Source organism: Desmodus rotundus, chromosome 11 (assembly GCF_022682495.2).
Source record: "Desmodus rotundus isolate HL8 chromosome 11, HLdesRot8A.1, whole genome shotgun sequence".
Taxonomy (NCBI): domain Eukaryota; kingdom Metazoa; phylum Chordata; class Mammalia; order Chiroptera; family Phyllostomidae; genus Desmodus; species Desmodus rotundus.
This window is the reverse complement of record NC_071397.1, coordinates 42,148,762-42,173,262: the sequence shown is the minus strand read 5'-3', so window position 1 is coordinate 42,173,262 and position 24,501 is coordinate 42,148,762. Positions and strand designations below refer to the sequence as shown.

At 36.2% G+C, this 24,501-nt stretch overlaps 1 protein-coding gene across 7 annotated transcripts in view; it reads left to right on the top strand.

Annotated features, from left to right (window-relative positions):
* Positions 1-11,407, top strand: part of SYNCRIP (synaptotagmin binding cytoplasmic RNA interacting protein) — a 33,447-nt gene extending 22,040 nt beyond the window's left edge. For 2 of the 7 annotated variants that reach the window (XM_024576562.4, XM_024576564.3), the window contains 4 exons: positions 113-262; positions 818-939; positions 4,123-4,489; positions 6,829-11,407. In XM_024576562.4, coding sequence (XP_024432330.2) covers positions 113-262; positions 818-939; positions 4,123-4,489; positions 6,829-6,870 — 681 coding nt within the window. In that variant the 3' untranslated portion in view covers positions 6,871-11,407. Of the gene's footprint in view, positions 1-112; positions 263-817; positions 940-4,122 lie in introns of all 7 variants that reach the window. The other 5 variants (XM_024576560.4, XM_024576565.4, XM_024576563.4 and 2 more) reach the window with 4 other exon arrangements.
* Positions 11,408-24,501: the final 13,094 nt, after the last annotated feature.

Below are 24,501 nucleotides of genomic sequence, written 5' to 3'. Positions count from 1 at the left end.
TTTTTTTTTCTAGTGGGTTGTGACTAAAGTTAACTTTGCAGGATGGGGTGGTGGAGGTTTGAAAATTGAAACCTTTGGAAATACACAGTTTCTGTTTTTTCTTAAATTTCAGGTAAAAGTGCTGTTTGTACGCAACCTTGCCAATACTGTAACAGAAGAGATTTTAGAAAAGGCATTTAGTCAGTTTGGGAAACTGGAACGAGTGAAGAAACTAAAAGATTATGCTTTCATTCATTTTGATGAACGAGACGGAGCTGTTAAGGTAAATAACTGAGGGAATTAATAGGCATCAAAAGTGGAGTCATTACTAATTTTTTAAAAGACTTTTATTTATTTTTAGAAAGAGGGGAAGAGAGGGAGAAAGCGAGGGAGAGACCGATCCTTTGCCTCTCATATGCCCCTAACCGGGGACCAGACCTGAAACCTAGGTGTGTGCCCTGACTCAATTGAACTGGTGACCTTTGGCTTTGCAGGACGACACCCAGTTGTAACCAACTGAGCCACACCAGTGAAGACTAAAGTGGGCTAATTATTTTTAGTCATCCTAGAATCAGAATGTTTATAAAAAAGTTGAAGGAAACTCAGGTCAGGTAATCAGCTCATACTCTTACTCATACATACTAAACTTTATTGGCCTTAGGAAATTATATACCTGACTAAATCAAAAACATAATTAGTTGAAGAGCTGGATCTTTAAAAAAAAAATCTAACCTGTTTTATCTCATTTTTCCAACATTGATGGTAAATGATGTTTTTAAAACTTCAATCATAATTGATTTAAATTCCCCTTATATTGATCAGTATCTAATTTTTTAAGGCTATGGAAGAAATGAATGGCAAGGACTTGGAGGGAGAAAATATTGAAATTGTTTTTGCTAAGCCACCAGATCAGAAAAGGAAAGAAAGAAAAGCTCAGAGGCAAGCAGCAAAGAATCAAATGTAAGTGAAAGTTATATAAATTGCAATGTTGATAGATTAACTGGTAAATAAGAAATGTTGCTCAAAACCTGATAAACAAATCCATAACATATCTTTACCTTTTAAAGAAGACTTGAAAGCTTGGAGGCACAGAGAAATGCCAAGAATCTCAAGAAATGTTTATTGAGCTCTTTCTGTTACCATAATGTGAAAATAATCATAATTCTAAATAATTGGAATTTATATAATAAATGGAAATCATTCCAGGTTCTTTCCTACTTTATTTTACAGCATGTGCTCCTGAATATTTGTTTTTAAGTATTAGCTGACCAAAAGTCTTAATAATACATTTTGTTAAAGGGTGGAGAGTCTTTTCTCAGAGGTATGCAATATTAAATCTTCAGTTATGATAAACTTCACTTCCTTTGTACCACGAAGAGGCTCATAGTGCCTGTTGCCACCCCAAAGATTTCATATACTATGCATGGGTTTTGAAAAATGAAATGAGTGTGGTTAAATAAGCAAACAACAGTTATTGAGGTAAAAGAAAACTGTAATTTGTAATAATTGGATCTTTTTAGCATACTTATAAAGGAATATCTGCTCCTTAAGACAATGAAGGTAACTCAGCTAGGTGAGAAAGGAGTCTGCTATTTTAAAATATTGATTGGCAATTGATTTCTAAGGAGGAAAGGGAGTAATTGCTATTAGAAGTAAGAACAGTAATCACTGTACTTAATTATATCAGGTCAGTGTTCTGTCGACTGCCCTATGGGATGTAAAAGAGGAGGTGGGAAGCTTCTACTTATATCTGTTTCATAATTAAGGAAGTAATTAAGTTCTAGTTTCTGCAGTTGGTTGTGTAGTTACGCAGATTGGTAAATTCTGAGCCGTAGTCTTTAGTTTGAAAGGGATTCAGATTAAATTATGTAAGATGCCTTACACTATCGTTATCTGAGTGATCCTTTATGCTTCTGTGACTAAAGAAAAGTGTTCTTTATACTTGGGTAGTATAAAAGAAAGAAAGACTACAAAGAACTAGATTTTGAAGGGGAAGCTAGTGCTGTATATATCAAACCCCTGAGTATACTCTATGCAGTGACAATGCTCTTCTCCTTCAGAAGACAGTTAACATATTACAGTTTATTGGAGTAGTGGCAGACTGTAAGTGTAGGGGATTATATAATACATGATTACAGCAGTTACAGTTATGACTTGATAGATGGAGGATGATACTAAATAAAAGATGGGGAATGTCAGTATGTCTGTTAATTGAAAAGGAGAACAGGTCAAAAAGTATTGGTTGCATGGGATACTTACACTTTAACTTGCTGCAGTGATTCACTGATACTTCTTTCTTTCTTCTTTTTTTTTTTTAATTGAACTACATTTCTATTTACTCCTCATTGTGTTCCTTTGAGTTGAGTCCTCTATTACCCAATTTGAGATGAGGAAACAGGAACCAGGGGTAAACTTGCCTGAGGTCAGTCCACACAGCTAGTAAAGTAGTGGAATTGGATTTGAACCAAGGCAGTCTGGCCCCAGGATTTTCACTCTATCCACTATATCAGGGTTTCTTATTCTCTTCTACAGTTACTGACATTTTATGTATGCTAAATTTTGGTTATGAGGGCTGTCTTGTGCGTTATAGGATGTTTGTGTGTCCCTGGCCTCTTCCCACTCGATTTCAGTAGCACCTCCCCCACGTTATGACAGCTAAAAATGTCTCTAGACTTTACCAAAATGTTCCCTGGGAGGCAAAATTATCCCCAATTCCGAATTACTGCGTTACTATATGCTGTTGTCATTGTATTATTTACCCTAAGGAGGTTGTGGTCAAAAATATTACAGCATAAGTGGCATGTATCCGAGAGATACATTCATTAGTAGTACATGCTGAAAGGCAAAAAAAAAATTAAACACTCTGCAACTGCACAGCTAGTTATGACCTTGAACTTAATGTATCTGATGTATGTAACAATAATATTAAAGAGTTTGTGAGAGAGAAAAAGATAATCTGCCAATTATTTAGACAACCAGCACAGCACAAAAAAATGAACGAGAGTAGGATTTTTGGGGGTCAGTTGGAACAGGGTCTTTATGAAATTGAGTATAAAATACATGTGGAATAAACATAATCAAGAGTAAATTATTCTCATAGGAAGTATTTTTATGTACTTTTTGAGATTCTCATGGGTTCAAATAAAAAGGTAAATGCTTTCTGAGGGATAAGGAACTATTAAAATTGTGCTGTACTACTAGAGAACATGAATTGGAATGTTAAGGGTATTTGGTCCTTTTAGACAGTACCTAAAGCATATGATGATTTTTATATTTTCTCTTCCATAACTTTTTGAAACTGAAATTTACAGATTTAGTTTTCTTTACCTTTTGTTTTTTTCCCCGCAATAGCTGCATATGGTTTGGAATCAATATTAAGCAATAGTGATAACTTAAATCTAGTTACAAAGATTTTTTTTTTTTTGAAAGGGCATCAGAACCTATTTTAAATCGGATTTTTAGTTTAATAAAAGGATACTTGTTAGTGCTGAAATTCAAAATTTTTTGTGTTTTATGTTCACAGTGAAGATACCACTTAGAGAACAATATAGAGTTCTTTGGGAAGTGTTCCCCATCAATTCTTGTTATGTATATTGTGTTGTATGTTGCCCCTTTTGTTCTATAGCACTATAGTTAGGTTTGGGAAAGTAGCATATCTTGCCTTTAATATTCTACTTAATGGCATGATTTCTTGTAGAAATAGAGAAATTTGTGAAGTCTTTATGCCACCTTAATGTAGTAAACTTTGCTAACAATATTTTGCTAATTGCTTGCCTTATTTTGATCATACGATAATCTTTGGATATATAGGAATGGAATATTAGAGGAAATGTAATTCATAGTGACATTTAACAGCATAACAATTTATAAAAATTCTGTGATAGATTTTGTGTTTGATACTGTGATTCATGAATAATAAGGTTTATAGTGACTTGTGATAATTTTGGGATGTCTGTTGGTATGTTGTAATCCTGGTCCTCTGATCATCAGTATGGCCATTAACCCAGTGCAAATAATTATGTTTTAAAATTACGTGAATGACATGGAACAAACCCTTTTTAGGTTATTATAAATGGTTAAGTGCCTACTTATTGACTCCCTTACTATTTTACTTAAACTCTAATCTTTCTCTTTTTTTAATAGGTATGATGATTACTACTATTATGGTCCACCTCATATGCCACCTCCAACAAGAGGTCGAGGGCGTGGAGGTAGAGGTGGTTATGGATATCCTCCAGATTATTATGGATATGAAGATTATTATGATTATTATGGCTATGATTACCATAACTATCGTGGTGGATATGAAGATCCATACTATGGTTACGAAGATTTTCAAGTTGGAGCTAGAGGAAGGGGTGGTAGAGGAGCAAGGGGTGCTGCTCCATCCAGAGGTCGTGGGGCTGCTCCACCCCGTGGTAGAGCCGGTTATTCACAGAGAGGAGGTCCTGGATCAGCAAGAGGCGTTCGTGGTGCGAGAGGAGGTGCCCAACAGCAAAGAGGCCGCGGGGTACGTGGTGCGAGGGGTGGCCGCGGTGGAAATGTAGGAGGAAAGCGCAAAGCTGATGGGTACAACCAGCCAGATTCCAAGCGGCGCCAGACCAATAATCAGAACTGGGGTTCCCAACCCATTGCTCAGCAACCGCTCCAAGGTGGTGATCATTCTGGTAACTATGGTTATAAATCTGAAAATCAGGAGTTTTATCAGGATACTTTTGGGCAACAGTGGAAGTAGAAACAGTAGGCCTCTGTAAAATTGGAGACTGATAGGTTGATCAGAAACTGGCCCTAAATCTGAATGGGTGCCGCTATAATTTGTGACATCTGGCAAGATTTCCCTTTATGTATATATTTTAACAATCCGCTTGGACATGAACAAAGCCACACTTCTAACTGCTTCTGGCGAACTGATTTTATTTTTATTTAAATTTTTTTTTCAATAAAGGTATTCTTTAGATACTGAAAATAGAAAATGAGTTTGCATTTGTGCTTGAGAAAATTTGGCTCAAGTCCATTTGGCTGTAGTGTATACAATGTTTCCAGTAGTGTTTAGATTTGGTTTCTTGAGAGGTAGTTGATTAAAACTGAGTATGTCTTTAATATCTTGTATCAGAATAACTATTTGTATGTTACCAACTTAAATTGCTAGAATAAGGTAAATTGAAACACAACTGCTATTTTTAATTTAGAACTTTGACCTAATTTGGTTTTTCAAAACCTTTTTGGCTACTTGTATTCTTTATGCTGTTGTTTATTTCAATAAAAAATTCACACTTAAATGTATACTTACTAAAATTGTGTTTACAATTCGTTTTTCACAAAATTTCCTGCAAATTTGGTTCAAATTGTATAGCTTGTCAAGGCCAATTAAAGGGTTTTGTGCCTTGTTAATCTGTGTGGAATATGTCTGCACATTACACAACACTGATTTATTGCAGTTTTCTGCTTCTGGTTTAAAGTGCTATTTTACAACACTTCATGTTCCCATCAAAAAATAAATAAGTAGTATTATGTAGTAAGTTTAAGTTGGTAAGTATATTAGAGATTCGAATCATCGTGGATAAACTGTAAACCAAGGACAAGTGCAGGTAGTCTCAAAGGGTCGCAAGTCACACTGACAAATCACTTTGAGTTGCCTAAGGTCTATCCTAACTTTACCTAAAACTCAGTTTGAATATATTACCCTCTTTGAGTATTTTGCACATCATGGGGCTAGAAAGCAGCAAAATATGCTAGTGTAAAAACATTGGGAATAGGTCTGGGTAATCTGTTCATATCATCATGCTTTCCTAATTAAAAGAAAGAAAGCCCTGTAGTTTCGGGTAAGCTAATGCATGTCTAAAAGATAAAATTTGCTTCACAGATTGGTTTGTGTTAAAGATCTTTTAGTTTGGATTTTGCAATTATTTGCATATTTATCTTGTTTTGAACATAGGGTCTGTTTAGAGGTACTGATGTGACAATAATGACCATCTAAATATTAGAATTTGGGGGGGGGGTATACTTTGTCAACAATGAAAACATTGAAAAGCCATTCCCTACTTCTGAATCTCCATCCCTAAATTTAAAGATTTACACCTGACAGGCTACATGTAAAAAATACATAATGTGAAAGAAAATACTTTAAAAAAAAAATGTTAATCAGAATTTCAGATGTCAAGGTCAATCACATATCAGATGTTTGCTTTCTGCATATTCTATGATTATTTCATGTCTCAAAAACAGGCATTGCCTGAAAGTTAATGGGAACAATGCCTTAAGGCAGTGATTTTCAACCTTTCTCATCTCATGGCACACAAACTAATTACTAAAATTCTGCGACACACCAAAAAATACATATTTTGCCAATCTGACAAAGAATAGATATAATTTTGATTATTCACACTGGACAGCTGTTGTTGTGTTGGCTATTGCTATTTTTTTATTTGACAATGAAAGGGAAAAGTCAGTGCCCCTGAATAGTCAGGTATTGCATATTTGAAAAATTCTTGTGGCACACCAGTTGAAAATCGCTGCCTTAAAGTGTAACTTCTGTTAGGTATTCTTCAACTGTTTTTTGTTTTTTTTTTTTTTTTTAAATGAAATCAGTTGTGAACAAAAGGGTTTTTAAACCTCAATCCAGTACTCCCCCTAAAGGGCACAAGAGCGCAAACCGAAAAACTCAGCTCAAAACAAGTGAAAAGCAAGCAAAAAGAAGTTAACAGTTATTAAAGGAAACTCTGGTTAGACTATATTAGAAATAACTTCGTTAAAGCTTCTATTTGATTTTTTAACGTTATCATTATGTATGTACACATTATAAACTTAAAAAATGATTTATCTAACTGATTCCTTTTGTTACCTGGCTAGCAGGGAAAAGGGGTCGAGGCCGGTCCTGACCTGTTACAATGAAGACTGACTTGCTATGTGGGATTACACCAGAAGCTTGCAGTGAAGTAATGGTAAGGAAATCAAGCAACCTTAAATATCTCGGCTGTATAGGAGCATATTCTATTGCAGAAGACCTTCCTGTGAAGATCATGGAATCAGATACAGGACATTGAACTAATACTTGGACTTTGATATGAATTTCTTTAACAATTTTCTCTGCAGTGCAAGTTATTAAACTTAAAGCTATTCTATTTTCCAAATGTGTTCCAACAGAAATTCTTCATAACTTCTAGCATGGTATCTTAATAAAGAATAAAGTTCTTCTCTTTAAAAAATCTGCTCTAAGTAGATTTTTCCCCTGTTTTTTTTTTAAATTAAGGATCCCAGCAGTGGTTTTCTGAAATATTCTCTTGAATTTGTGCATTTAAATTTTATTGCAGTGGTATAGACGAATACCATTGTTGGTATCCTTTAATTTTATTTCTGCTCACCAAGGTTAATCATGATTGTCTATACCTTTTTTATAGTAATCACTTTTGAATTGTGTTCAGATACGCAGTTTCAGGTGTAATCATCAGAGCTGGTTAGTCAGGCATTCCAGATAGTGGTTCTTTTCAGAACCTTTTTTAAAGGGTTGGTTAACTACCTCAGTAGCAGAGGATTGAACTATACCCTGTCTGTACTGTACATAGAAAATCTTTGTAGATAAAAGCAAGGCTTGTTAAATGATATGAGGGTAAGATTTTAATATACCAAATGTAACATTCTTAATTGCCTTTAGTTTCAGAGGCTTATAAGACTTCCTCATGACCATCATAACAGGCCTTGCTTTTGTCGTATTTTGTGGCTGAAAAAGCAGCCTTGCTTCTTCAGATATTGTAGTTATTTGGATGTATAATAGTTTAGCAAGATGTTACTTTTGTAAGACATCAGATGTTCAAAAAAAGTGCATCCGAACTTGTACTAAAAATACTGCAGTGTCCCTTTATAAAAATAAAGTCAGACTAAAACTGACAGTTGTACAGCGAAGCCTGACATTTGGATATTTTGAAGTTTTTTCATAAATCATAGAGATTAGTATATTGCTGTAGTGTAGCTTTTTAGGTAAAAGGTATGTTTCATTAGTGCATTTATTATTGCTGATCACTGCAAAAATGTGAGTCAGCTTTCCATTTCTTATGCAGGTCATGATAACTTGTAGAATAGAGTACAATCATTTGTGCTATGTTTTTAATTTTCTAAAGCACCTTGATGACAGTGAGTGTTCAGTGGTGAAGCATCCTCTATTGAATCACCCTCAAATTTTTTTGCCAAGTCCAAAATTGATAGCTTAAAAGTCAAAAGTGAAATTATAGTTTAATTAGGATTTGGTATAAAGAAATCCCTTTTCCCCTTCCCCAAAGGGATACTGCAGTTATATCACATACCCAATAGGCACCACAATGATGATCAGACCTTATTATACTTAAGGTTTTATACACACCAGTTTCCCCAGTAAATGCAAATTTAACAAGAAAATTAGACATGTCATTTGTTCAAAATGCTCATGGCAAACAATCATTTTGCATTCCTGCAAATAAAATTGTTTTATACTGTAAGCTGGAGGCGAGTGTAACTTATTTTTGTAATAAAGTTTTTATTTTTTTTATGTGTCATTAATATAAATGTGTGTTAGTATAGAAATATTCTGGTTTAAAAACTTAGAATTTCACACATTTCAGTATGTTTATTTGTACTTACATAATTTTAGGATAGTGGTTGCCAATAGCCTGTATGTTTCACATGAATTGGGTTTTTTTTTTTATGTTATCTTAATAAACCATTTTAGTATGTTGTATGTCAGTTACTGGGATAGCTGGGACATAGAGTGTAATTTAAAATTTGTCAATAAGTATTCATTGGAATATGTAAATGTGCCTTGCCGGTTATTGAAACTTACCTACAAAATGAGTATGGGGTGACAAAAATTAGTTCCTGGTGCTTAATGAAACTTTCTGCCACTGATTTTATATATTACCCTGTGCTTTTTTAAAGTACACCTCTCTGAAATCTTAGTGTAAGTTTGAGGGCTACACAAAACATTTACATTTCATTTTGACATATAATGAGTATAATAGGTTGTGGAAAGTGGGTAAACTCAATGTAGCCTTCAGTAAAATTGAATCTCAGTGTAATCCTTGGTGCTGGCATTTCCCAGTTTCAAGGAATAAAATGATCCCATCAAAGAGGTCATTGCCATGCCTATTGGCACTTTACTGTCATACCCTTCTTAAGGGACACTGTCAAGGTGTTTTAAGTTAATTCTCAGAATTATTAGTTGGGATTTTAGGACGGGTTTGTTTGGCTTAAGTAAGAACTGCATTGTCAAAGTTGAAAGATGAACATTTTTGTGAGTTCACAAATGTGTTCTTAAAACATTAAAATAATGAAGCTGTGGGTTTCTAAGACTTATTTGGCATTCTTAATTTGGGGATTTTGGAGGGAAAACAAAGAAATTGTGAACAATTGATGGGTAATGTAAACAATGGTGATGAAATATATACACACTCAAGTGAAATTACTTGACAGTGTTCATTTGAATAACTGAATTCAAGCCATTATAATTTTAAAACTAAATATCATTTGCACTGTTCTGATAATGGGTGCAGTTTTTGAGCAATATAATCAGAGCTAAATATGCATGTAGTGATTAGTGATGTGAACAATTAAGTTCTGAGAAGAAATACAAACTGGTATTTTCAAACTGAAATTTCTGTAGTAAAATCATCAATCTCTTACCAGAAATCAAGGAAAACAGGCAATGCATATAAACATACTTTTGAATGTTGTGTGGCCTATAAAGCAATAATGCAATTTATATGGAATGTCATGGGATATGAGAAATGGAAATGCAAAAATAACTAACCTTTAGTAAAAATGTCAACATGTGAAAAGGGGAATGTTAACTGATGTAGGTTATTGCTATTTGTGATTTGTTTATGGGTTCTTGGCTTTGACAGCTTCAAAGAATGGACAGATGACAAGTTAAAGAAATTTTGTATATATTGTCAAGGAATGGGTCTTAAATCCAAGAGTCAAGTCCCTTCCTTGGGGTGAAAAATGTATCCTTAAAGCATTCTGATTGTTAAAAAGGAAAACTTGAGTTACTTAACCAAAACAGACACAAGATTTTGTTTCTGCAGACTACTTGGCAAACAAAAGTGATCATGAATTTAGTCAGTTTTCAGAAAGTTGCTTTGTGAGAAAATTGTGTTGAATATATTCTTTTTATGGAAGATTTTCAGTCATTGCAACTGAATCATGTTAGAAATGAAGGAGGAATTGAGCACAAAAAGCGGTTGCACACTCATGATGGCAGTTGACATCATGAGAAATTCACTGATTACTGCAAGTCTGATTTAACAAAACATTTTCCTCATGACAAAATAGGAAGAAAGAAATGGATTGATGGGGTGATTTGGGGTATTCACTTGTATATAAGATATTTGAAAAAACGTAATATCAGACTAGGTTGGCAGAATTGTCACATTCAGGATAGCTTTTTTGACTGCTAAGTCAAAAAGTCACTTGATCAGAAACAGCAAAAGACCTTGTTATTAAAGAGTATGACATGTAGTCTATTTTAAGGGGAGAAATAAAAAGTAGAAGGATTTCATACTAGGAGAGGGAGATAGAGTAAATTAATTGCTCTGGTTCCTACAACTTCAAGAATACCCACCATAACCATTTTCTCGCCAGTGATGTATGTAAAATTTTTATCTGAGCATAGGAATTAAGTGGCGGGTATAAAATGAATGAACTTAAGTAACAATACGTAATGAACATGCTTGTGGGGATGATGTATAGTATTACTCAGTAATCATACCACTCAATAGGGCATGCCACTACTTTTTTAAAATGCTAATTATAAACCAATGTTCAAAGATATTTTTAACTGTGGGCAAGTTAGTAGATGGACTTTTTGGTCTGTCACTTTTTAAAAAAGTACTTAAGATACAAGTTGTATTAGTACCACAGTCTGCCTTCAGTGATATACCTAAAATATTTTTCAGGACCAGAAGTATTTAGTTTGGAAAAAAACAAATCTTTTTTACAAATGCAAAACAGTATTATAACTAATGCTCTGGTTCAAGATTAGGTTTTTAATGATGTTAACAGTAGTCTGATAAACACTTAGAAGTCTGGCATTGAGAAACAAAAGCTTGTACTGACTAATAATTTTATTTAAAAAGTAATAGTTCTTTAGCTTATTTAAATTGTCTCTTACATTTATTTATCCATAGAATTTATATTTATTTCACTCCTTTCATCTCCCTGAAAACTGTCTGCAGGCTCTTTGATTTGGAATAGATGTGTGAAGTACTGTCTTTTGCCAAAAACCTCAAATTACCTGTTTTTTTCAACGTAGTGAGTTTGTGCTTGTTTGAAGATCAGTTCAAAAACTATCTGTACTATCTGTACTGCCTCTGATGTTAAGATTTTATGTATAGCATAAGGAAGCTAGCTCTGACTATATTTTCCTAAGAATAAAGACCTATTTTTGTAGCATGTCTTAGGATCTCCAGGAGTCCAAGAATTTTTGTGGGTGTCCTCTATTGTTCTTCATTTAACAGCTTTTAAATAGACACTTGGAATCTTTAGAGCTCTTTCTCCTTTTAATTACCCATACATTCAAAGTAACTAGCCAATGGTAAAAAAACAAATTCCCCAAGATCTCTAATGCAAGCACATGGTGGGAATATGTGTAGAATAAATGTTGGTCTTCATTTAATTCGATGATAAAAATATTCTCTGGCCATACACGTGCTAGTGGACTTAATTAAATTAATGGTAATTTCCATGCCCCCCCACCATGCACTGTTCTTCCATTCTCTTTGTCTTCCTCTGAAGGTTTGGAAACAAGATTGAGGTTTCAAGTAAGGAAAGGGGAGTAAACAAATACCAATTTAAATAAAATGTTGCAATTTAGATGACTACAAATGAGGTTAGGTAGGTGAACAGTTTAAAATGTGTTTCATAAAGCTAAGCTGGCAAATTATCAGAGTGGGGTACTTGTAAATACACTTTTGGGTGGGGGTGGGGGCGTTGGCTCCTGACCCTAGGATTTCTTCAAAGGGAGCGGGAGCAGTAGGGGTAGAATTGGCCACTTGAGAACAAAACTCCATTTAGGTCGTTTAGTACAGAGATTAGTTTGTGGTTAGGATTATCAAAATTTACACTGATAAGTGGAAACAAGCTTTTGTCATTTCAGAACAGTGGCAAGTTTTATACAGGAAACATGTACCACTAGGGCATTTTGTTAACTGTTGCCATTTTGGCTCCTTGTACAGATGCCAAATGCGTACTTTTTTTCTGGTTGAAATCACCACTGCTGAATAAAACTTGGGTGAGGGAGAAGTCCTAATAAACCACTATGGAAATCAGTGTCTTCTGGTCACCCTAAAATGTGTTTCTAATACAAGCAATAAAATTAGGGTAAAGATGAGGGCATTTTCAGGTCTTAGTGAATATCTGATTTTTAATTTGTCCATAAAATGATTTAAACAAGTTCTGGTCTGACAGGCTCCTATATGTAATGTTACTAAATTGTGATTTCCTGATTTTTTAGGCATTTAATTGTATCCGAGAAAATTCTTATGACACAAAATATCAGCTTGTTCAGGAGAGAATTTTAGGATGCCTAAGGGAATTGCCGTCTTCTGGCATTTAGGAATTATAGCCGATTCTACTTTTTCAAGGCAAAAGGACAGAGGTTTTGATAAGGACAAGTAAGTACCACAGATTAACTGATAATATGACTAGCATTTGTAAAATCTGTAGAAAAACATAGATCCCCACATTCTAAGTTATACCAAAAGAATAATATCACTCTGGTTTGGCTCTTTTAATGATGTTAATTTTAAAATGAGATGAAGGAAATTTGAGATATAGCATTTATGTAGCAATTTTTTGTTTGAACTTTAGTATCTTGATTTTTCTCCTCTTGAGAATTATAAAATGCTGGTGCTGCATCATTTGCACGCAGAATCGCTAAGACAAGGTGTGTCCTTTATGTCATGAGTAAAGAAACCCTTATGCTTCCATTTTTTAAAGAATAATCTGTATTCATATTGCTTAAGTTGGAACCTCAGGAATTAGGCCTCTAAATTGGTTTAATTTTTTTAACATGTCATGAAAAACTAGAAAGGCATATATACTAATTTTTCTCAGTGCATTTAATATTTGCCATGAGCTTGGAGGAAAATAATGAGCAACATGTCAAAGGTCATTTATAAAAACTGGCAGAATACACCAGTTCTCTATAGTCAAATGCATATGTAATACAGTGTAGTTTTGGCAAAATTTAGTATCCCTTTTTTCTTTTTCTTATTTTAAAGATTTTATTTTATTCTTAAAGGGGGAGGGAAAGAGAAAGAGGGAGAGAAACATCTATTGGTTGCTTCTCACACACTCCCAGCTGGGCGTCTGGCTGGCAACCCACCCATGTGCCCTGATTGGGAATTGAACCAGGGGCCTTTTGGTTTGCAGGCTAGTGCTCAATCCTCTTGAGCCACACTAGCCAAGGCATCCCTTGCTTTTTTCCCTAGAAACAGTAAAAATATTACTGTTTTTTTTTTGCAGAAACAGTTCTTAGGAATCCTTCACCATTAAGAATAGGTGTGGTTCCCTCTAGGTGCACTAACTTCATTTGTAAATTGATTTAAAACATGAAAACATTTTCTAAGAAATTTTAGTTTATCTCTCTCCTGAAGATCCACTTAGCATTTGACAGCATCAGCAAAGCTAAGGAGCCCAACAGCAAATTCTGTAGTTCAATTTTTTTTGGCTTTTAGACAATCTTTTAATCAGTCTATTTAAATTACTAGTACTACTTTTCTTTGCAGTTGTATAATTCCTACCCTCCTCTCCCCACCCCGCCTTTTTTTTTTTTTTACTTCTTTAAGACCGGATGCTCCTAAGGACAGGAAAATCTAAATGGTGCTAGGCAGGAATTTAAAAATATTCTTCTGCATATTTTCCAGTTTGGTGGGAATTTAGTTTATTTACAGAATTAGGTTTAATTGTGACAAGTTAACATAAAATGGGAATCAGTTTTTGAACCACTTTGTAACATGGAAAACTTAAAAATTTAAAGAGCATGAAATGGTCATGTAAGTAAATTTGAAACTCCACATTTAAATTGTTTAAAGAAATCAAAATTGTTTTGAAGTGAAGGGGACTGTTGGTCTTGAAATTCATAGACCGCTTTATGTTTACTAATTGTAATAGACCAACCTAGCGCAGTGCTATCCCTTTATGCTGATGCTCAGCTTAATTTCAATCTGCTGCGCAAAACAGTATTGACCTACAAACCCTGTCTGTACTCAATTATTTATGAGGAAGGGCTACTTCAAGATTGAATTCTTGTAGTTGGCTTTGAGTCCATAAAGCTTGTATAAGATTTTTTTGCAGAGCACTTTGGAGAGGATGAGTAGTGACAGCTAGCTAAGTGTGAAGTCTTGACAACAGCTATTTCTAAGCGTCAAACACAAAATGAGGGACCCCTAAAACCCCGGAATATATTTACAAAAACTTGTGTATTAGATGTATAAACTTCAGTCACCTTCGTAGTACTCTCCATTGGATGCAATCACGTGTCAAGATTTTTTTCCCCCACTGCTCAAATAGTTTTTGAAATTGTCCATTATGATACCTTTTAGTGCTTGTGCCAGTTTTTGTTTCACTTCTTCCCATTGGGAAAACGTTTCCCTTTGGGGACTTTTTTTCGTGTGGAGACAAAAGTCACTGGGGGGAGATCAAGTGAATAGGGAGGGGGTTCATAGGGGTCGTGCTATTTTTGGTTAAAAACTGAACTCAGTGCGTTGTGGGCAGGTGTGCTTGTAAATCACCCATTGTGAAATGGGCAAATGCATTGAAAGAGTCTTAAAAAAATTCACTGAAGCTAAACACAGCTTCATACCACCAGTTGGCACACTGATACAGATGGGTTCCTAGAACACTCATCTAGGCAGGGGAAGCCTGTACTACAAGGGGCCCACCCTCTAGAAGAGAATTTCAGTTTTTTGGAGGGAGGTTCCCCCTCATACTGTATCTTAAAGTAGCTAGAGCAATGGTTGCATCCATATGAATAGACTTACATGTACCTTCTGATTGGTGGTTGGAGTTAAATTGCTTGAAAGGGAGTCTGAATTTAAATCATTGTCTCAATATATATACCTCTTAATTTGAGTAGTGGTGAAAAAAGGTATTTATCATTATATATGCTTAATTAATATTTTAACTTAAGTTTTAAAGGACGTATATCTGGAAACCAGGATACTGGAAAATTGGCATTTAATGATATACTGGCAGTACAGCATTTAAAAAGCACAGGATATGAAAGTCTGCTTTGCTGCTTGCACCTTAGTCAATTCAGAGGGATGTTGACTCTCTCCATTCTTAAAGTGGTTACCTTTTATCTCTCTAGAAATTTAAGCAGTATTTACCCCTTGTGAGGAATACAGCTTAAATCCTGTTCTAAGTTCAGTTGATTACTCAAACTACACTTACCCTTTACTTATACCAATTTTAGTATCTTTCGCTCCTCACTATATATGAGGAAGCAGCATAATTAATACTTTCTTTTCCTTTGTTTCCCAGTTTCTGGTAGCTCCATCTTTTCTGTGACTTTTTTTTTTTGTATATGTTAGAGTGTGCTCTTACAGTTTTCCCATTCTTTTTTCTCCCTTTATGACACTCCACCTAGTACCCCCATTCCTTCCAGCATCTCCCTCCCCCACCCCCCATTAGTTTGTGCCCATGAGATGTACATATAAGTTCTTTGGCTTCTCCATTTCCCATATTATGTATAACCTCCCCCTGTCTATTTTGTGCCTAGCAATTATGCTGCTTTAAAAAACAATTATTTTCAGAGAGTTGGTAAGGGAAGGAGAAAGAGGGAGAGAAACATAATATGTGGTTGCCTCTCACGCCCCACCCACTGGGGATCTGGCCCGCAACCCAGGCAGGTGCCCTGATTGGGAATCAAGCTGGCAACCCTTCAGTTTGCAGGCCAGCACTCAACCTACTGAGCTACACCAGCCAGGACCCAGTTATGCTGCTTATTCCATGTACCTTTTCTCCCATTCTTTCCCTTCCTCCTCTCTGCTGATAACTCTCCATGTGATCTACATTTCAGTAGTTCTGTTCCTGTTCTAGTTTGGGGGTTTTTTTTGTTTGTTTGTTTTTGGGTTTTTTTGGTTTAATTGTTGATTGTTGTGAGTTTGTTGTCATTTTACTATTCATAGTTTTGATCTTTTTCTTAGATAAGTCCCTTTAACTTTTCATATAATAAGGGCTTATGATGATGAACTCCTTTAACTTGACCTTATCTGGGAAGCACTTTATCTGCCCTTCCATTCTAAATGATAGCTTTGCTGGATACAGTAATCTTGGATGTAGGTCCTTGCCTTTCATACATGGATACTTCTTTCCAGCCCCTTCTTGACTATAAGGTTCCTTTTGCGAAATCAGCTGATAGTCTTATGGGAACTCCTCTGTGGGTAACTATCTCCTTTTCTCTTGCTGCTTTTAAGATTCTTTCCTTATCTTTCATCTTGGGTAACTTAATTATGATGTTTCTTGGTGTGTGCTTCCTTGGGCCCAACTTCTTCGATACTCTGAGTTTCCTGGACTTTCTTTGCCAGATTAGGGAGGTTCTACATTATGTTTTCAAATAAGTGTTCGATTTCTTGCTCTTCCTCTTCTTGTGGCACCCCTATGATTCGGATGTTGTAACGTTTAAAGTTGTCCCAGAGGTTCTTCAGCCTCTCCTCATTTTTTTTTTTTTTAATTGTTTCTTCATTCTGTTTTGGTTGAATGTTTATTTGTTCCTTCTGCTCCAAGCCATCAAGTCCCGGTTTTCTTCCCTTCGCTGCTGTTCCCTGTGTATTTTTCTCTATTTTTTTCTTTATTTCACTTTATATAACCCTCACTTCTTACTTTATTTTGTGGCCGTACTCAATCATTTCTGTGAGCATCCTGATTACCAGTGTTTTGAACTATGCATCTGATAGGTTGGCTATCTCTCCTATCTCCTTGTTGCTTAGTTCTTTTTTTTCCTGGAGTTTTGATCTGTTCTTTTTTAAGAATTTATTTTTAGAGAGAATGGAGGGAGAAAGAAATGGAGAGAAACATCAATGTGTGGTTACCCTCTACTAGGAGCCCTCTCTGCAACCCCTGGCATGTGCCCTGAGTGAGAATCCAACGGGTGACCTTTTGCTTTGCAGTCCAGGGCTCAATCCACTGAGCTACACTAGCCAGGGCTGATCCGTTCTTTCATTTGGGCCACATTTATTTGTCTAGGTGTACCTGTTATATTGTAAGGGGTGGAGCCTTAGGTATTTTCTGGGGCAGTGCAACCCACTTTACTGTATTGTGCTCTATATGTGAGGGATAGGTCAGAGAGGGAACAAGGCTGCTTGCTTGGCTCTCATCCTGCTTTCAGTCACTTCTCTGCTTCCCACAAGTGAATGGCACCCTTTCAGTTGCTACCCTGACGCTGATTCCCCAAGCGGGAGGGCTTTTGTACATTGTAGGACCATTTTTGTACATTGTGGGCCCCTCCATTGGACTCTTGAGAGACTGACAGTTTCTCCCACAGCTGCAAACCCCACAGGGTTTTACAGCCAGAGGTTCTGAGGCTTTATGTCAGCACTAGAACCCCAGGTTGTGTGGTCTGCCTTGCTCCTTAGTTGTTCCTCCTGGTTTATCTGCACCTGAATGTGGGACTGCCTGGTCCACTATCTGCTGCCCTGCTGGGTGTCCTGTCACCTTAGCTGTCTTATCTCCACCCCTCCTATCAATGTGGATGAATGTTTCTTCTTTAACTCCTTGGTTGTCAGACTTCCATATGGTTCAATTATCTGGCAGTTCTTTTTCTTTCTTTTCAATTGGTTGTTTCCTCCTTTTGGTTGTGTGAGGAGGTGAAGCGTATTTACCTACACCTCCATTTTGGCCTCAAGCTCTGCTGTGAAGTTTATGACACTTTATAAAATACTTTGTTTGTAGATTGAAGATAGCCAAAATGTAGCTTTTAAAATGGGTGATGGCCCTGCCCGTTGTGGCTCACTCAGTTGGAACATCATCCCATAACCAAAAGGTTTGATTCCTGATCAAGGCACATACCTAGGTTTCAGGTTCCATCCCTGGTCCAAACATTTATTGGAGACAATTCTCAACCAGCTGGTGTTTCTCTCCATTCCTTTCCCTCTGAAAGCATTGAAAAAATGTCTTTGGGTGAGAACAAAGAAATAAAATAAAAATGGGTGATAGAGTTATAGATAATCCTATTTTGACAAATCTGTCCTTTGGAAGGCAACATTCTAAGGTGAAAACTATTTTTAAAAATGTTCCTTCATTTGCTTAGATTCATACCCATTACTAAAATATGAGCCATAACTTTGATGATTTTCTTTTCACTGAGCTCTTCTGATTATTTAATCATTTAGTGCTGTGTACTCTTGTCATTGTAGGATCCTTTCTTTTTTTTCCCATTCCATTGCTGGATTCTACTTCTTAGGTTCCATAGCTTCCTCTTTGTTTCTTTTTTATTCTTGCTGCAGTATATTCTCTGGTAATATTTTCAGAAAGGGTACGTGAACAGTAAGCAGTCTTGCATAAGGGGAAGATGTTTTCACCCTTGCTTTGGATATAGGATTCAAGCTGCAATGTTACTTTCCATCAGAACTTTGGAGTTGTTTTTCCATTGTTTTCTAGTATCCAGTGTTGCTTGTAACTATCTGATTTGAAGGTAGTTTTTCTAGTGTAGGTAATCTTTTTTTTCTTATGCATTCAGTTTTTTTTGATGTTGTTAGTTGGTTTTCTAAAGTTTCATGAGATTGTGTACATAGGTCTTTATTTAGCTTTTTAACTTGAGGTCTTAAGGGTTTCTTTATTACCGAGAATTTTGCTTTTCATTTTTTTTTAAGTTTTTCTCCTTTTATTTTACAGTTTGGATTGGAAGTTGGACTAGATTCTTTTATGTTTAAACATTTCCCCCTATTTATGCTTTATAGAAAATGCCATTTTTTTTCTTCCAGTCAATATATATTGACTTTAGGTTTTAGCAGTAGAGCAGTCTGTTCTTACTGTATACATGGACTGCCATGCTCACTCTTGGATTCTGAAGAGTTTTTGAAATTACCAGTTTCTTAATAGGATGTATTTAAATACTAATTCACTTGGGTTATTTGTGTGCTGCTGATATTTCTTAAATGTTTGGTGATTCTTCATTAATATTTATGAAAGGATATTGATAAAAGTAGTCAGGTGTTAACTAGGTATCTCCACTGAGACAGCTAAGTTCTGTGTATGAGAGGACTGACAGGTTTCCTTAGGAGCAGACAGGCAAGTAGGGTAGGGTACCCCCCTCCAATGGAAGTAAAAGGCCCAACTGCAAGAGCACTGACCCCTCCCAGGCAGGTTATTAGATATGGGGGCTGGGCCTGAAAACTGTTTCACAACCCTTAGTCACCTGAATTTCTTCCCCTCTGACTTGCAAGCAAACCAAAGGTCTTGCCTTTTGTTTCCCACTTATCCCTCCCATGAAAAATGGTTCCTGTTCTTGTAGTCCCGTGAGTGCAAAATAATGTGAACCTCAGTTTATCTTTTGTACCTAAATTGTGCAAAAAGTATAAAAGTGCTAGTTTTTAAACAGAACTTGGTAGTACAATACAACAATATGGTGTACATTATTTTGGGTTTATTAAAAGAAACTTACCTTGATCTGTATCATCAGTTTTATGTCATGACTCATTTAAAATAAATTGTCTAGGAAAAGTTTGAATAAATCTTACATTAAAAGAGAAAAACTAGCAAGCTAATGGGTAGATAGATGACATTTTGTGACTAAGGGTGCAAATTTCGTTTAGACATTTCATGCAGATGTTCTTGACTGTAGAGCAGATTATTTTAAAAGGACTTTTTGGGAATGGTGCAATAATAGGTTTTGGTTTAACATACAATTTATGAGCATTAAAAAAAAAGACCCCACTGAGCCCTGGCTGGTTTAACTCAGTGGCTTGAGCGTGGGCCTGTGAACCAAGGGGTTGTTGGTTTGATTCTCAGTCAGGGCACATGCCTGGGTTGTGGGCCAGGTCCCCCTGGTACAGGGTGTGTGAGATGCAACCACAGATTGATGTTTCTCTCCCTCTCTATCCCCTTCCCTTCCCTTCTCTCTAAAAATAAAATCGTAAAACAAACAAAAAAAACAGTATATTGTACTTGCACTTTAAAAAGAAAAACACAGCATTATTTTGGGTTTTTTTTTCATTTCCATTTAACATAGCTACTTTCATGTATACTATTTTACCAGGTAATGAGACTATATTCCTTATTCTGGCAGGGATCTTTCAAATCTCTCTCCTCCAGATTTCATGTTACGGGATTTGATGAGAATTCCTTTTAATCTACTTGTGGAATATATTCTTTAATACTTTTGTCATATGACCCTTATTTGCTGATTAGAAAGTTTAAATCCTTGAAAAATTTTCCACATAAATAGGGAAATTCAAACATCTTAGGTTAATTTGGTTATTAAGGATCATGTCAGGTATATATGAGTTTTATTTTAAATATTTATTTATTTTTAGAAAGGGGATAAGGGAAGGAGAAAGAGGGAGAGAAACCTCAATGTGCAGTTGCCTCCCACATGCCCCTAATTGGGGGCCTGAGTTGGCCCGCAACCCAGGCACATATATGAGTTTTTGATTAGGATTTGTGATAATGAATATCACTGACATAAGGGAGAAGCTTACTTTCTCCCTGTTTTGGTACAAAAATCTCGAATAATTTTTTTTAAGGATTTGTTAGTTTTAGAGGAGAAGGAGGGAGGAAGAAAGGGAGAGGAACGTCGATGTGCGAGAGAAACATCCATTGGTTGTCTCTTGTACGCTCCCAATGGGGGACCTGGCCTGCAACCTGGGCAGTGCCCTGACTGGGAATTGAACCGATGACCCTTTGGTTTGCAGGCCAGCACTTGATGCACTGAGCCACACTAGCCAGGGCTTGGATAATTTAATGATAATGGTATCTGGACACAGAGACAAGAGGAAATTGAAGAGGAAAGTTAAGCTTAACTAGTATACCAAATTCTATTCAATTAAAGTTGATGGACATATTAGGCATTTTTTAAAAAAAGATTTTACCTATATTTAGAGGAGAAGGGAAAAAGAGAAACATCAACGTGTGAGAGAAACATAGATTGAGTGCCTCTCGCATGCCCTCAACTGGGTACCTAGCCTGCAACCCAGGCATGTGCCCTTGCTGGGAATCAAACTGGCAACCCTTCAGTTTGCACGCTGGCTTTCTGTACACTGAGCCACATCAGCTAGGGCCATGTAAGGCATTTTGATCTCTTGTATTCATAGGGCTATCCTATTGTAATAAGGCTGATGTATAGTGTAGCCTGTATATGAGTATTTTTGTATTGGTTCACTTTATATAAACTTAATATTTAAGTATACGTTGCTAAAAATACTGTATGTGCATTAAGACAGTTTCAAAATTTCAATGACTTAGATCAACAAGTTTCAACCTTTTTCATCTCATTGCACACAAACTACTGAAATTCTGTGGCACATAATTTTTTTTTTTTTTTGCTATTCTAACAACAAAAATAAAATAGGTATAATTTTGATTCATTCACACCAGACAGCTATTTTGTGTTGGCTGTTGTCATTTTTTCTTTTTTGACAATCTAAGGGAAAAGAGGTCAGTGCTTCTGAATAGTCTGTTATTTCATCTTTTAAAGGTTCTCGCAGCACCCAGTTTGCCCCTTGAAGCGTACCAGTTCAGAATTGCTGACTTACAAACTATTCTTCCTTTTATTTCCCCAATAGTTATAGTTGAAAACAAAAATATTTTTTCTTAATCATTGAGGCATTTAATAAAAGAAGCAATACACAAACAAATATAATCTCTTTGTTCCTGAGTTTCCTATACAAAGAGATGGTATTGAGTTGGGCAAAAAGTCCATTTAGTTTTTTCTCAAAAGAAAAGACACATTTTTCATTTTCACCAATAACTTTATTGATTTGGATATTTTGATTATGTCAGCTATCTCCCACTATTGGTTCCTAATGGGTGGAGGCCAGGGGTGCTGCTAAACATATTCCAATGTGTAAGAGCCCCACAGCAAAGAATTATTTGGCCAAAATGTCAGTGTATCAAGAAACTTCACAAGCCACTTTTGACACCATCGATCAGTCATGGGACCTTCTTCCTACACTGCAGAAAGTTTTTTTTGCGTTTCAGTGCATTTTTACCTTTCTTGAAATAACGCATAATATGCTGGAAATGTTACCTATTTTCTTCCATCTTCGATATTAAAATGGCTGCACAAAAATTCACTAATTTTCCTAAGTTCTTTTAAAAAATGCACGTTGACACGACAACTATCACAATCTTAACAAAGTTGTTTCAAATGAAGTTAAAGATAACTAAGCACTACTAAAGCAATCATACAGAAAATAAACGAACTTTTCGGCCAACCCAATAAATTCCAATTTTTTTCTCCTGGCTGTCAATGTTCTGTGACATAACAGCTTGTGTTTGGGTAGAATTCTGTCTAAAGGATTTCGTACTTCATTTCATTCATACTATTATTTTGAAGGCTTAGTTTCACAATATATAGGAAATGTTATATTGAAAGTCTTTTGTTGAGCTCTGGCTGGTGTGGCTCAGTGGATTGAGTGCAGGTCTGAGAACCAAATGGTCGTCAGTTTGATTTCCAGTCAGGGCACGTGCCCTGGTTGTGGGCCAGGTCCCCAGTAGGGGGTGCATGACAGGTAACTGCACATTGATGTTTCCCTCTCTTTCCCCCTCTCTTCTCCTCTCTCTTCCCCTCTGCCTAAAAATAAATAAAATCTTTTAACAAAAAAAAGGAAGTTGTCTTTGACCGTGTGATACCTTACATACATGAACATTTCCTCATACATTATTTTTGTGATAATTAGTTTTTGGGGGGGAGAGTAGGTCAAATATTTTTCTTACAATTAAGGGAACATTGGAGTCTGTATCTTCTGAGGAAGAAAATTGTTGTTTAGGTTATTTTCAGATACCCTAAATTACTGTGTTATTGTACCAGATGGGAGTCATCCTGAATAACAGAGATGTATCAATATATGAACAACATAGATCTAGTTTTGTAGTACGTTTTGTAGTGACTACGTTTTTTAATCTTTAGAATTAGTATTCACTTATCTCAAGTCTCTTAGTTCTGAAATTCTAAGCAAAACTCTCATTTGGTATAATGGTAATATACTAATGAACCTGATCAGGAAGTAAAAACCTAAATTGCTAAACCAACCCCCTGAATTTGCTTTACTGCTAATAATTCAAATATGTTCTAAGTATTATAGAGCCAGTGAATAACCCAAAAGAGTATTGACTGTTCTAAGCATCAGCGATCTCTTCCCCCACTCCCCTCAGTAAACTGTCTTCAGGTGGAAACCCCACAAATTTCATTATCAGGATAAAGCATTTTATTTATTTGTTAAATTTTATTTTCAGAGAGAGGAGAAGGGAAGGGGGAAGAGGGAAAGAAAGGAAAAGAAACAACAATTGGCTGCCTCTCAGGCCCCTACCTAGGGACCCAGCTCACAACCCAGGCATGTACCCGGACTGGGAGTCCAGCTGGGGACCTTCCGGTTCACAGGCAGCACTTAACTCATTGAGCCACACTAGCCAGGACACACTAAAGCATTTTATTGCACCTTTTTCTAGGCAGCTTGGTGGTTGTGAAATGATTCCCCTTTTAAATTGATTTCCCTCTCCTGTTTTCAAGAACTATTCAAAGGAATGGTAGCTGTGGTCTGATAGAAACTTACATTTTTTAAAAAGCTTTAACTTCTTACCCTGACTGGTGTGGCTCAGTGGAGTGAGTGCTGGCCTGTGAACCAAAAGGTCACCGGTTCGGTTCCCAGGCTGAGCACATGCCTGGGTTACAAGCCAGGTCCCCAATATGCATGTGAGGGGCAACCGATCAATGTATCTCTCGCACATCGATGTTTCTTTCCCTCTTTCTTCCCTTGCCCTCTCTCTAAGAATAAATAAGTGAAATCTTAAAAAAAAAAAAAATAAAAAGCTTTAACTTCTCACCTTGGCTGGTGTGGCTCAGTTGTTTGGACCATAGCCAAACCGACAGGTTGTGGGTGGGTTTGATTTCCAGTCAATACACATGCCTGGGTTGCAGGTTCAATCCCTGGTCCTGGTGTGTGTGGTCTTGGTCTGGGCCTGTATAACGGGCAGCCAATCGATGCTTTTCTCTTGCATCGATGTTTCTTTTGGTCTCCATTCCCCTCTATGATCTCAGGTGAGGATTAAAAAAAAAAGCCTTGACTTCTCTAAATGACACTGAATCTTACCTGAAAAGTTTTCATGGCACTCTGCTGGTTCTCTAATCTTTTCTGATTATCCTGTTCTCATCTAGCCTTATTTCCCTTTTTTTCCCTCTATACTTGTCTCCTTGATCTCAACTATATTCACAGCTTCACAGCACATCTATGTGGACTCCTGTTTAATGTTAGGGCTTAATTGATCTCTGTTATGTGCAGGTATGCATTTCAGCTGTTTGTGTGCATGTTAGAGTGCTCCCCTCTGTCAGGGATTATG